The 14658-nt window shown below is 35.2% G+C and overlaps 1 protein-coding gene across 7 annotated transcripts in view; it reads right to left on the minus strand.

The window, feature by feature from the left end:
• Positions 1 to 14658, minus strand: part of SIK3 (SIK family kinase 3) — a 272649-nt gene that overhangs the window by 75658 nt on the left and 182333 nt on the right. For all 7 annotated transcript variants that reach the window (XR_008530770.1, XM_054592296.1, XM_054592294.1 and 4 more), the window contains exon 4: positions 10863 to 11024. Coding sequence is in view for 6 of the 7 variants with exons in the window: in XM_054592296.1 (XP_054448271.1) it covers positions 10863 to 11024 (162 nt within the window). In the remaining variant the exon portion in view is untranslated. The remainder of the gene's footprint in view (positions 1 to 10862; positions 11025 to 14658) is intronic.

Here is a 14658-nt window from a genome sequence, read left to right on the forward strand (position 1 = left end):
AGACAGGGGGAGATTAAGAACAGTTTAGGAAATGGAGAAGCCAAAGAGCTTACATGTACGACCCATGGACATGAACTAAGAGGGGAGGGGAGAATGCTGGGCGGGGGTGGGGAGTGGTGCAGGGCAGAGAAGAAGAAAGGGGAGAAAAAATGGGACAACTGTAATAGCATAATCAATAAAATATATATTTAAAAAAAGAGACAAAGATCAAGAACAGAAATAATTTTGGCCATTGATTAATTTTTCAGTAGACTAAGTGTTGGGGTGGGGGGGGGGGGAGACAAGCTGTCAGGTGTTCTTGCTAGAAATGACTGAAAGAAGCAAAAATTGACATCCATGTAAGAACACTATATAAATAGAATTTAAATTGTTATAGGGGATTCTTAAAATGTAATATGACAAAGATAAGGAACTAATCTTCCTTTTCTTATACAATATTATCAGTCTTGAAATCATGTAATCCAAAAGCTTTATTTTGAATTGTACAAAACAAGAGTCTACTGTGTGGGTCTCAAGATTATGCTAGCAATGACGGACGAATTTCAAACTTCCCAGGAGTCACTGCGTTAGTTCACTCTTAAAAATGGGTCTAACAAAGTCCTCAGCATTTAGCAATCACTTCAACCCCTGGCTGAATTTCCTGCTAGGAGCTAATAGAGCAGTAATGCTAAAAACTACTGACTCATAGCCTGAGCATTTATACACAAGAGAAAATTCCTTTGGGAGGAAAATAATCAAGTAATCAGCGTATTTGATGGGGGTGGGGGGGGCGGGAGGGGAGGTATTTGGTGTAGTTTAAGAAACCAGGGGAGGTCAGTTTGGAGGAGGGGAGAGGGTAATATTTATGAAACTGAAAGGATATTACTACCTTTTTGGAAAGGTACGTCAAGAAGTATTATACTACTATTTTCTTGCTGCTTTTACACCATATATGGGGCTGCTCCACATCTGTCACTTAATGTTAGCAATCTGACCCTCTCCAACACCCAAGCACTATATATCTATGTAGTATGATCACTGTTTCTGTGGAAAATAAAAGTTTAAAAACAAAAATGCTGGATCAGCATTACACTGGCATTTCAATAAATGACGTGTTTTCTCCCAAAGCTTTAAAAAAATACTTTAGCAGTTAAGATCACTGAATTCAGCTATTTTTAACTGAGGTAATAAACCCATTCCTTCCACTCTACTACAGACAGCACTACTCAAACGCTTCTCATAGAAATAAAAAACTCCCCAACACAGGATCTTTTCATCAAACTCACTATTGAGTAAATGTATAGGGAAATGGTTGTAATGACGTATTTCCTGTAACACCTGCAAACAATATTCATTGGAATTCTTGAAAACATTATAGTCATGATTCTAAATCTTATCAGAGCAATAAAATTCAATCATTCAATCATGTCAATTTCTAATATTGATGTGACAGTACTATATAAAATTTTTCAGCACCTCTTTAGACCATGATAAATCAAAGTCCCCTTAAATTCTCAATAGAAATTGAAGATAACAAATAGAAATATAGTATATAGGTATAATACCAATAGTTTCCAAATTAAAAATTGATACTTACAGTCTTAGGACATAACCTGCTTATCAAAAAGTAAGCAGAGCCTACTTTTGGATCAAAGAAGGTATGATTACCGTGTATGAAGTTCTAAGGTATCACCCAGAAATTAAAAGCAGCTAAGAAAACAAAAGCCTCTTAGGTTAAAGCTAATAAAATAAACATAACTCAAATGAGAGCTAACAGTGAAAAGTAATCTACCTAAAAGGTCAACTGTAAATGTAGTAATAGGAGTAAGTACTCCCTAAGTATTTGAGGTATCATTAATGCGTTCTTAGCACGAAGTGAACTAGACACACGTGGTCCCTGCTCCCACGGAGCAGTCCGTCCCATGGGGACACAATCACACACCTAACTATATAATTACAAGCATTGAATGAGTTTTAGAGAAGTTTGGGGCAACAGGTATAGAACAGAGGGGCTTTCCTGAAGAAGAATCTACCAAGAGCTGGAGAATTTCTCAGTCAAGGCTATATTTGAACCAGAATGTAAAGAAACTATAACCTATTTAATTGTACTAACCTCCCCAAAAGGAAATTTTTAAAATAATTTTATTCTTGCATGATTTATGATAAAGATGTAACTTTAAGATTTTATTTTACATTAGTATGTTGTTAAAGATTGACTTAAAAGTGTTATAAACATTTAAGAAAAATTCATTTTTCCCACTTTACAAGTGACTCACTAATTTATTTAAATTACGTAAGAAAAAGTATTAATTTAAAATTGATATGTCATGTTTAGTTTGGAAGCCACATATATATTAAGATTATAATACCTAAAATAGCCAAAAACTTTTCATAACCTGGTATTTGGAATGCTTACATTTTTAAATTAAAAAAACTGTTTATCTAAATTATTTTCATGTTCTCTTTTTAAATGATGTATGGATAAGCAAGTTTACTTTGCAAACATTACACTAGAAGTGTAGACAGACTTTATTCCCAATATAGCAAACTGGACTTCATATGTGCACGTGTGTGTGTGTATAAAATTTTGGTTTCTGAAGCCCTGGAAACATCAAATGCAGGTAAATCATGGATTTCGTAAAGCTTGTTTTGAGGCATTGTAGAACCATGATTTTTACCTCATTAACTTGAATTTTAACATCAGTTTTCCTTATGCTTTTTGTTGTCCAATGATCTATTAATGATGTAAATTTAACAAAATATGGTGAAAAACTGCATACTGGTTGATACTATCATTGTAACAAACTACTCCAACTGAGCAATAAGTAGAATGATTCCGTCCTGTGCATGCTTATTAGCTCCCTGCTAGTAGGTGGACTCTCTTGATTTACACGCAGAGGCTCTCACACTATTCGATTCAAGTTCATTACTTCATTTGCTGACTTCTACAAAATAGAAAAGGTGAGCAAGGTCATCACTTCTTATGACATCAATCTCCTAAAATAGCAATTTTCAACCAGTGTGCCACAAGAAGCACACTGGTGTGCTACAAAGACTTCAAAAACATGCAATATCTGACTATTTAGTCAGGGGCACTGACCTCTTTTCCCGTGGATTATAAAAAAAAAAAAAAAAAAAAAATGACAACAGCCAACACAACAATAGCTGTCTGGTGTCACACCCATCAAAATTATACCTTTTTTTATTTTTTGTCATACCGGCCAAAAACATATTTTTTGGTGTGCTGCGGAATTTTAGTAATTAGTTTATGCGTGCCAAGGGATCAAAAAGGTTGAAAATCGCTTTCCTAAAACACAGAAAACTTCTAATTATTCAGAAATCACTGGCTGGGAAAAGAGACTATTAACTATTTTAGGTGTTAAATTAAGAGCGGTCTGTGTGAAGCCTGAGCAAGAAGTAGTCAAAGATCACACATAACAGGATGTTTTCAAAAGACTAGATGAAATACTTCTTAGGATCCTGCAACTCCTTTTGTTTTGAGTCTTTGCCTACTACCAGCTAAATGAGTTTTTTTCCTCTTATGACTTTAAGAGAACTGATAAAAGTTAAGTCTCAGGATTTATAAAAATGAGAACTAAATTCTGGACTAATGGGGCCTCTTACTAATTCTGTCACCTAGGGAAGACCTGCCTAAGAAATGAGTCTTGGCTGTGGTGATCATTTTGCAATATATACAAATACCAAATCATTATGCTGTATGCCTGAAACTAGTATGTTGCATGTCAATATATGTCAAAATCCAAAAAAAGGAAAAAAAGGAAAAAAATTTTTGATATACTCAAAAAGAAACCAGTCTCACTCTTTTTGACATCTCCTTCATCTTAACAGTTTCTATCACACTTTACAGAACACAACAGACACTTCTTCAGAGTCTGAGTGAAAAAGTACCCTAGTGATTTGTTTGTCCCTCCCCAACATCAACTAGCAACTGAAGAGCTTTAACACCCTTTAGAAAAATGGAGTTGGGGAAATTTGGCCTTAGGCACACTTATGAAAGTTCTTAAAGTTTTTATCTGTCCATTAATAAAATTTAAAACACTCTAAGTAGAATATCAATTTCCTTTAAAAACATCTTAAAATAGAAACCACTGGAAGGTCTGCACCTAATTTCCTTCTGCCATCCCTTGCTTGCTAGAGATCTTTCAAAACTGTCATTTTTTGCAGCTTCAATAAGATATTGGTAAATTAATTTTTCTTGTCCCGGGTATTATATAGATTAAGATGTGGCTTTTGTTTTTAATGATCACTTACCCACATTTTATCAAACACTGTGCCCAATATGGTCCCAAAGACAAAGAGCAATTTGACATTTTGAGATGCTCTGGTAGTCCAAAACATATGCCCTCAGGCCCTCTCTCACTCAGCTCAGCTCCTGTCTCCCAGCAGATGGAGGAGGCAAGCTTTGAGGCTCAGGTTTCCTTTCCCTCAGTTTCTCTTCTTTTCCCCCAGGCCTCAAAGCAAGAGCTTCTATTTCTTTTCTGCCTCCTGTTCCCTCTGATTTTCTATTGTCAACCTCCAACTCCTCCCCCCTACCCAAATTATCCCCCAAATAAATGATCTGCAATTAATAGAGACCTACAGGGAAACCCTTGAGTTGAAAAGAAGTAAAGAGAAGTCAATGTGCACAATCTAGGTTTTTGTGTAAGAGAAATCTATGGTTGGGGGAAGAAATTCTTTATTCTCAGTTTCTCTGATGTATGTTTACATATCTTCAGGCATAATGCTGCAGTGTGCCAAGAGTTATGTGAAACTATAGGCTAAATAAAATGCAACAATTTTTTCTACGTTAAAGTTGAATAATTTTAATAATAAAACATATAGACATGACATTGAGGAGAACACAAAATGTGCATGAATTTGAAAGATAAAGCATGTTATTAAAAATGTATTTAAAGTGAGCCATTTCAGACTATGTGATCAACCCTCTTCTCTCTGACCTTGTGTGAGTTCATCCCATGTGTTAGGGGAACTGAAGTGGGAAAGGCTGAGAAGCAATGCTTCTGTACTGGTAGCACAGCTACTCCAAGCAAGGTCCTAGAGATAGAAAATTGTTCTTGATCCTAGCAAGGTACTATGGTTTTTCAAGAGAAATAAGGCCTCACTTGTAACACAGAATCATGAATGGCAATAAATCTGCTCATTTGAATTGAAGGTACATTGAATTTTCATTTGTAAAACTCCAGTCTTAGGAATAGCATTTAACAAGGAATTTTACAAATTATATTTTCCCAAGGCTCAACATAGATTAACTTTTCTTAGCACCTTCTAATTGAAGGTCATATACCATTTCAGGGCAAGAACCCATGTTGAGGCATTGTGATTCATAGACTCTATTATGACCTGAATTCAGGAAAGTCAGATGGTCTCTGTGGGTCTCAATTTACTGATTTGTCGATGAGGAAGTGTACTGAGTGATTCCCTAAATGAAAGGTGTTAGGATCATGACATTAAATTTGGGATTCATATGATAAATATTGCATAACTACTTTCTTGACCAGTCAGAGATATTCTCAATCACCACATTGTAGAAGGATTCTCAGAAATCCAAGGTTTCCAACCTTTTTTTTCCTTAAATAATTACATCTCATTATATTGATTCTGGTGGTCAAAAGACAAAATATTTTAGCTTCTCACTTTGAAAAAATGAAATAGTCTAAAATCTCTAGAGTTCACCACATTAATGTCAAAAATTTCCACAGTACCTTAAGTATATGCACTCTGGAAATTCTTTCCAAAATATTGCCTTTGCTGTAGTTGTACTTTGGATCTTTGCTGTCTACAGATTGCCAACTAAAACAATAACACCGGAGTGGAAACTCTCACGGAGACCATTCTGGGAGTCGACACTTAAAGAGAAAAGTTTCCAACTTCCTTAGGTTGAAAGAGAAAAGTTTCCATAATTTTCAATACATTCTCATAACATCTTAGTATTTCAAATAACTTTGCTTTAGGGAATAAGACAACTAGTGTAAGTTTTTTTCTTGAGCAATCTTTAAATTATAGAAATTTCTCCATTTAATCTTTGGGGACAAGAATTAAAGTTACTTTCAAAGAGAATGCATTAATTAAAAATAAGACACCACTAGTTTTCTTCGATGGCTTACTATTCCATCAATAAGAAAACCTGACTTCTCTATTTCTAAACATATCTTTAGAAGTCCTTCTTTATCTCCCCCGTCCCTGCCCCATCCATATCCACATCTCGCCCCCACCTCTCCCCACACCCACCGCCCTTGACTTTTTCTTCCTTTCCAGGTCTACTACCATACCCTTATGCGGGATTTTACCATTTCACAGCCTTTTAACTGGTCTTTCTATTGCCTTTCTGTCCCTTCTCCCATTCCCATCATTTCTTCTTATCTACCTTGTATCTGATTTATTAAGCCTAGCATTCAAATAATTTTACAATCTAGTATTGATATAGACCTCTCTCGCCTCCTCAGACATGACTCTCCCACTTAAGCCTCTCTTCCAGCCAAGCTGTTTTACCTTTTCTGCAAATATGCCATATGCATTCTACTGCTGCTCATGCTTCATCAATGCAGCTTCCCATTGTAATCAAAATAAAACCCAAATCCTCACCATGTGCATAAGGACCCACATAAACCGACTCTGGCCGGTTCTCTCACCCCACCTCCTTCCACTTCTCCCCCTTATTTATTATCTCCAGCCATGTTAACCTTTCTCCAACCATCTGAAATATGCTAAATTCATCTCTGTCAGGCCCTTACATTGCTCTTCCTTCTGTCTGAAAGGCTCTGACTATCCTGGTGAAAAACAATGTCTCTCCTACAAGTGATTCTATCACTTTACTCAATTTTATCATCTTCTTTTGAGAGCTTACTTATGTGTTTTACTATCTCCCCTCATCAGAGTATTAGCTCTATGGGACTATTTTATCGGCTGCCATATCCCCAGAGCCTCCAATAGTATTTGCACAAAGCAGATGCTTTCTTAACATTTGCTGACTGACCTCCTACTAGAACTCTCTCCTCTATACCTACAGCTTAAAGAATCCTACTTATCCTTTAAAACTCACCCACAATGTTATGTCCTCAACAGGATGTGTAAGTCCTTATCACCAATGTCTAAGGTTCAGATCAATGAAGTTACCGAGTACCTGCTATAGGACACATAGGTACTAGGATAGTGGTGGTAAAACAATCAGCAGGATATGGTTACAGACCCTGTGGCATTTACAATCTAATGGAATTTTATAAACTGAAGCAGTTTCTGCATCCGCTAAACTCCTGTAGTAATTAGACTGTACAATTAATGTGATAATGAATCACGATGTGCCTTGTAGCATTTATGCTATCCTATCAAACCATAATTTGGTAGCTGTTGAACATGCTGTCACCCAGGAATGCAGACTGTATTATGCTGAGAGAGCCATGTTGTGCCTCCCCAGTCCTTCATGTGCTCCTCTGTGGATCCTCACACATTTGAGGCATAAAAAGTAAGAGGCTAGAGGCCAAGAATCCAAGAGTGAATTCTACATGAAAGACATTTACATGAATGTCTTTTATTTAAAAAAAAAAAAAATCTAAGTTTTAGAAAGTTAAAGGTGTGTATTTTGATAACTCTAATGTTTTCTGAATAAGCTACATCTGCATGCTAAGTATGATGAAATTAAATGATATATGTGAAAACACTTAGCAAAGTTCTTTATACATGTAAAACATGATTTCAGTGTTATTTGACTTTTCAAAGGTCTAAGCATTTGCTGCCCAAAGAGACTGTAAAGTTCTGAGGATAGCAGTAATACCTCACACTTCTTTTTTCTCTTCCATGACACCTGAGAAAAGAAACTTTACCTTTAAGAAATAAAAGTTTTTATTCTGAAAATGATCAATGCTTATTCTGGATTGCTAATGCTGGAAACATCTTTTAAATAATTGTACAGAGGTCAGATTTGCTACTGCCATTAAGAAGAATTTTTTTATCCTAAAACCAGAAGGAAAACAAAGTTATTTATCTATGTTTTATTCTCTCCAGAAATAACAATGGAACAAAGATTCATATATAAGAATTTAAGCACAAAAACTCTTAAATCATAGAGTGATCTTGGATTTTTTAATACCTGTAACTCAAGTTTACTTCTCATGTCCAGAAAACACCTATTCTCTTGGATAGTTTTTAATAATATCGAGTATTGAATGTAAATTGCCACATTATTCATAGAAAAATAAAAATAAATTAATGTAAACACAAGCATTCCCAGAAGAACTTATTCATCTTCTGCATTTGAACAGGATGCATAATCTTTTCATCCAAACCACTTAGGTAAACACTGGCATAAGGAAAACATGAATTCCTTAAATTTCCTAATCTGAATTTTTATTAATTTAAAATTTGCTACTGTTAACATAAGTAAAACAAAAAAACCTCTTCTCGCTTATGTGTTTCTTTCATAGGTTCCTTCCCACTGAGATTTATAATAATTCATCAGTAAGCTCACTGACAAGATCAGGGATCTTAAAGTTATTTTTGGCTTTTAGAATAAAAAGTTGATTTCATTACTTATCTAACCATATCCTATCAGAACCATCCAACCTAGCTCTCTCCAAAATCATTTATGCTGTAGTCAGCTTCAATTAAAAATGTTTCTTCTACTGGTCCATTAAGTTCAAAGAAGACTTGGCAGACGACAATAAGAATTCTGTCTAATACAAGTGTAGGAAAGGAAGTTCACACAACAATTTAAAGACTGAATGATGGTGGTATGTAGGAAAGAACGCATAAGCAAAGACAATGTTAGGTATTATAGTAGGGCACAAAACTAGGGGTGTTCATTTATTTTTTCCTTTTCTCTAAAAACAATAAAAATACAGACTTTGGATTAATGAATTTAAAAATCTTACCAAAGTATATGTGTTAACACAGAGTAATGAGCCCAAGGCTGGCTGCCAACACCCCAGGAGTCTGTAACTACACATCAGTAGGTATAAACTTATTGTGACGTCAAGGGTTTGTTTTAACTATTAACAGAGAAAAGCACTGAAAAATCTCCTTACCCAAATATTTTTCAGTAGAATTTCTAATTTCGATTACCGCTGGCCAGTGCTTTTACATTTGCTTTCTCAATGCAAAACCTAAAAGCTATACAAATTTCCTGAACCAAATCAAGATGACTCTAAATCCAAAATCAAGAACCAAGAAAGCATTAAAACATTCTTAACCTTTGGTCATTGGAGGCAGAACAGAACTGTAGAAGAAACAGAGGGCCTTCTTTTAACTCACTATCCTAATCAATAGTCTGAAGAACCCAACACTAACATCTGTAGTAGGCTAATAGCACCCCTTGTCCGCCCTCACCAAGACATCCATGTTCTAATCCATGGAACTTGTGAATGAATGTGTTCCCAAAGTAGTAAAAGAGACTTCTGCAGACATGTTAGGTTAAGGATCTTAAGATGGGGAGAAGGCCCTGGATTATTCAGGAGGGCCCAATGTAATCATGAGAGACCTCCTAAGAGTAAAGTAGGAGGGTATTATGAGTGGGAAACGTGACATTGGAAGCAAGAGGTGGAGTGATGTGAGGAAGAGCTAAAGGTAAGGAATGCAGAAGCCGGTAAGAGCTAAAAAAGCAAAAAGGTGGATTCTCTAGAACCTCCAGAATGAACCAGTTCTCTAACTAGTATCTTAATTTTAGCCTCATAAGACTCATTTCAGATTTCTGACCTCCAGAACTGTAAGAAAATAAAGTTGTATTGTTTCAAGCCATTAAGTTTGTGGTAATCTGTTATAGCAACAATAGGAAATTAAATAATAACAAAGTTGGAGATTGGTAACCTGTCCATGCTCCCCTCTTCTGTGGGAACTGCCAGCATCTACAGAGTTGTGGAGAATACAAAACCGACAGAAAAGCAAAGAAAACACGTGATTTTATGTAAGATCAGAAAGAATCAATACCTACCTACTATATACTGAGCAAGTGCAGGGCTCAAAGAGCTTAGAATTCTGTAAAAGTTTTAAACAAGAGTGAGTGCATCCGCCAACCTGACTTAAAGAAATAAAAAGCAAAAATAATGTTCCAAGAGTGTAAAAGTAGAGCCAGGAGAGGGAACAGACTTTTCCACACAAAAATAACTGACAGAAGGATCACCAGCCTGCAAGGGTACATGTAGGTACTTTGACCTGTAATATAATATAAACTGAACTCTCACTTCCTGCTCTCTTAAGGAGGGAATTCAAAATCGCTTTTCACCTTGGCTTTTCAAGGCAATTATAGTCTAGCTATATGTCAGTACTCTATATGAGACTACCTCCATTTTTATCTGGGAGAAGGGAGACATGCAATGCAATACTAAAATCCATCAGACAACAAAAATGGTTTCTCTTCTTTAAATGGCACCTATTTTTATTTTGTTTTTTCTTTACTTTTACTCTTGACACTTTTACAGATATCCCCACTTCCCCTCCCAAAAGTGGTTTATTTTCATATTTATAGTTTCAATATTGTCTGCAGTTACTTCCTAAATTATCATAAAACTGAAGTCTTTAGAATAAGCATGCTCTCCATTAACAGTGAAATAAATCAACCATCTCAAGTGAAGCTGAGAGGGTATACAATTTTGGCAGTTTTTCTTACTCCTTTTTCTACATCTTATTCCTTATCATTTAAAAGACACCTGTCAACCAAAATGAGAACTTTAAATATCATCCTTTTCCTTCTTTCCTCCCAGCCAATAACATAAGTGTATTTTGAAGATTTATCAGTTTTTCAAGCCACACACATACAAAACCTTTATTTTCACGTATTTCATTCTAAATAGATAGAAACAGGCAATCCCTTGCTGTAAGAACCTTGAAGGAAAAGCTCTTTCATTCTTATTTCACATCCTCAACATGCCTCTCACCTGCTATTTTGATATTCAGATTGGCGTCCAGAAGCAAATTTTCAGCTTTTAGATCACGATGAACAATGTTCCGGCAGTGACAAAAAAAGACAGCTGCAACAATCTGTTTGAACTTCCTACGGGCCTCCTTTTCTGCCATTCTACCATGAGCCACCAGGTGGTCTGTGATAAAGAAGAACACAGTCAGTTCTCATTTTGGATGCTGGTATAATTTCAAATGGTAGATGTAAGGAGGGATGCAAGGGGACCCATCAAATGAATGAATTAAAAGACATGAAATAAAAAATAGAAAAACACAATTACAGTCCTGGTTTGAATCAATAAAAATTCATTAGCAATCAGTACCCAGATTACGTTAAGTAGAAATCCTGTTACACATACATATGCATACACTTGCCCTTCCACAATTAAAAAAAAAAAAAAAAAAGTTCTGAGGGACACAGTGGTATTTTTCAAGGATTATAACACTTAACACCTTCCTTTTCATATTTCCATTGCAAAAGTTTACACTTGAAGTATCAGCAAATTTTCCTGTGCTAAAGAGTGAGTCAAGAAGCAGTGCCACAATAAACTTTAGGCTAATATCTCTTCTGCTTTCTCAAAGCTTTATAATTTGACATAAAGTGGTAGTGGGAAGGTGGAGACAAATGTTTTTGAACAAAAAATTAATTAATTTAAAAAAATTAAAATTAAAAGTTTAAAAAATTTATTTGGTGACTATTCTCTGTAATACATAATAATATGCCTATATCTTTACATCTGCGTTTGCTGTGCTTACCATATCTTTTTATAACTATATTATTAATTTTTATAGATAACAATAGAAAACCAGGTGAATTCTCTACTACTTTAAATGATGTAATTTCATTGGCTATTTTGCTAACTAAGGTATACAGCAAAAGAATTTACACATTATAAACTTTGTAATACTATGAATCAAGCTATCTTCTATACTTAAAAATGAAATGTTTCACCCATAATCAATACCATTAAGTTCTTTATGTACTTTTTTTCCTAACAGTGGCGGTAGGTTTATACTGAAGCAACAACATACATATCCTTAACCCAGTTCTTCATATAACCAACAAGTTAGATAAAGGTCACGACAGCTGATGGGGTTAGAAATGATGCCATTTTCTCTGTTTGCAATTTCTAATAGTTTCATTAGCATTATCCTTAAACCAGCTGCTTTAGCTGGGAAAAGGACACATTTGCCATCACAAGCATCCTGAGAGAGTGGAAAAGTAAAAAATTAGAACACTAGAAATAAATGTATTATTGTATAACAATAGCTGTTTTAGTATTACTACCCAATTGTTTTGGTGCCATCTCAATCATCAATAGGACCAGTCAGGTACATTTTTTCTTCATCACAAAGAGAAGTCTGGGATAAAACATTATGTACTAGTGATAACTGCTCAGACTAAAAGCTCAGGACAATGAAATAGAAGGGGGCACATAAAGAAGAGGAACTAAATGGAAAAAAATCCATCTTCACAGTGGATTTTCAAATCATTTAAACTAAATTCTGACCACAAAGAACATAACGTTTTTGAGACCAAAAATATAGTAATTTTAATTACAATGTCTTATAAGTAGATAATTTAAATTATTAAGAAAAACCTCTCAAAGGAATTGTTATCATTGTTAGGGTTATCAACAACCCACACACAAGACCTTTGAAACATTTCCCGCAAAAACAATCATTATTATGGCCAAGATTACCAATCTAGTAATGAAAAAAGAATATATGAAGCCTTTACCTTAGAATTTAAGAGGGATAGAATACAGCTTTTTATGGGAGTGTAGAGGGGGTGATAAATGAGCTCACACTCTGGTGTGTTTAGACTTCTGGTGAGATCTGTCATATGAACATTTAAACAACAAAAAGTCCTAACTAGGGCCAGTAACAATATAAGCTATAACTGGACATCCATCAGATGTACAACACTATGCTTTATTTCAAAAGACCATTTTCTAACAGTACCTGCTCCTTTGACTCCCCTATTTCTCTTAACCCAAGGCCTAATTATTCTAATAATATGTTTTAGCTGCTAAACTTTGTCTAATTAAAGAGCTTTGAAGAGACAGCTATTCTTGAGAAACATAAAAATAAACCCTTATGAAGGTTTACCATCAGAAGCTCATTTGGCCGAGCCAACCATTAATTAAAATGTCCAAGAGACATTTGTCTGGCAGTAAATACTAATTACCACAACACATCAAAGAACATCTAAATACAACAAAATGATTAATTTAGTAATTTGCAAAATAAGTGATTTTCATTTATTAAAAAAACTTTTTATTTTCTAAGTTCTTTGTTTTCTTAAAATGATTGGAAAGTTCTCAAAATTGTACACAGGCCAGAAGCTGGTGGAATGTAGCCCAATTCTGTTTTATCTCTACAATGACACACTGGTTGTCCTTGGACAAATCATTTATACTTGATCTGCCCAAAAGAAAAAATCTGTTATGTGCTATAACAAAGAAAAAATAGTGTATTGGGACAAAAACTTGTATTATGATTAAGAGTTATCACATATAACATAACTTGAAAGACTTAAAAAGCTATTTTTTTCAAGGTCTACTCAATATTATACAGAGAATACTTAAGAATTTTGGTTAATAGATCATAAGGTTTTTCAGGATTCTGAAGCTCTTGAAAAGTGATTATTATATAAATCACTTGTCACTGTGACATGATTCTGGTTAAAAGGTATTTATGATAGCATAGTGGGTAAAGAGCTTCAAGTATATAGTATTTTTTCTAAAGGTACCTACAGAATCCCTAGTTATAAAAATAAAGAAAATAATACAAATCACTTTTTAAAAAGTGTTGGCTGCAAACAAATGTTTTCTCCTAGCCATTGTATTTGATTATTTAAGTTTTCTCCTCTTTGGGAGAACTATGCTCCTTTCCAAACACAGGACCATCTTAAACTTTAGGCTCTGCTTTTATTTTTTCCCATCTTATAACCACTCCCTCCCTCACCCCCTATCCTGTTAGTTTGCTTCCAGTGTAAATCTACAGTCTTGTGGGTGTGCCCGGAGGCCAGCAGCCTGCAGTGGTTTTCAGTCTCTCCTGAAATTGCCTTCCAGCTGTCTGTAGACAAATGGCTGTTTTATGTTCATGTGTATGCTACAGGCAGTGAGCAAAAATTCTTCAAGCTCAAATGTGGTATTTTACTTTCAGTGAAAATACCCAGCGCTGTAGCCCAGACTGGACTTAACACCAAGTCACAGCATTTGAATAAATACTGGGGGTCTCAGAAAGGCAAATGAAACAAAATGGTTTCTGAACCACTCAATATTTAAAGGAAAATATATTCTGAAATTTTGTCAGAATAAACTCCAGCTGCAAGTATTCTAAAGAATTTTTCTGCTTCTTATAGGCAATTCAATGAGCTAGCTCTCCTCAATGCTGGGCAAGGTGCCACCCACATCTTCAGTCCCAAACAACCCACACTGTACTGAGGACCCTAGCTTCCTGTGTGCCCATATTCCTCCCTACCCCAGTCTAGACAATCTTCAATTACCCCCTGCTGCATAAACTCCCTCACGGTTAAGTTCTTTTTCACTATCAATTAGATACTTGCCTATTTAGTTGCCAGTGTATGTCTTAGGCAAACTGTAAGTTTTTCTGTCACAACTTCAGTACAGCCATTTCACCTGAGATGAGGATGAGGTAACTCTCAGTTAAAAGGAGAAAATGGTTTCGTTGTTTCAAGCTCTTATCTAAAGTAAGGAGTCTAAGTTCTCTTTCTCGTTTTCCAATTATCATAAACCACTTGGCACT

The sequence above is a fragment of the Pteronotus mesoamericanus genome, unplaced genomic scaffold (genome assembly GCF_021234165.1).
Source record: "Pteronotus mesoamericanus isolate MK-2021 breed Mesoamerican mustached bat unplaced genomic scaffold, CSHL_Meso_final scaffold_36, whole genome shotgun sequence".
Taxonomy (NCBI): Eukaryota; Metazoa; Chordata; class Mammalia; order Chiroptera; family Mormoopidae; genus Pteronotus; species Pteronotus mesoamericanus.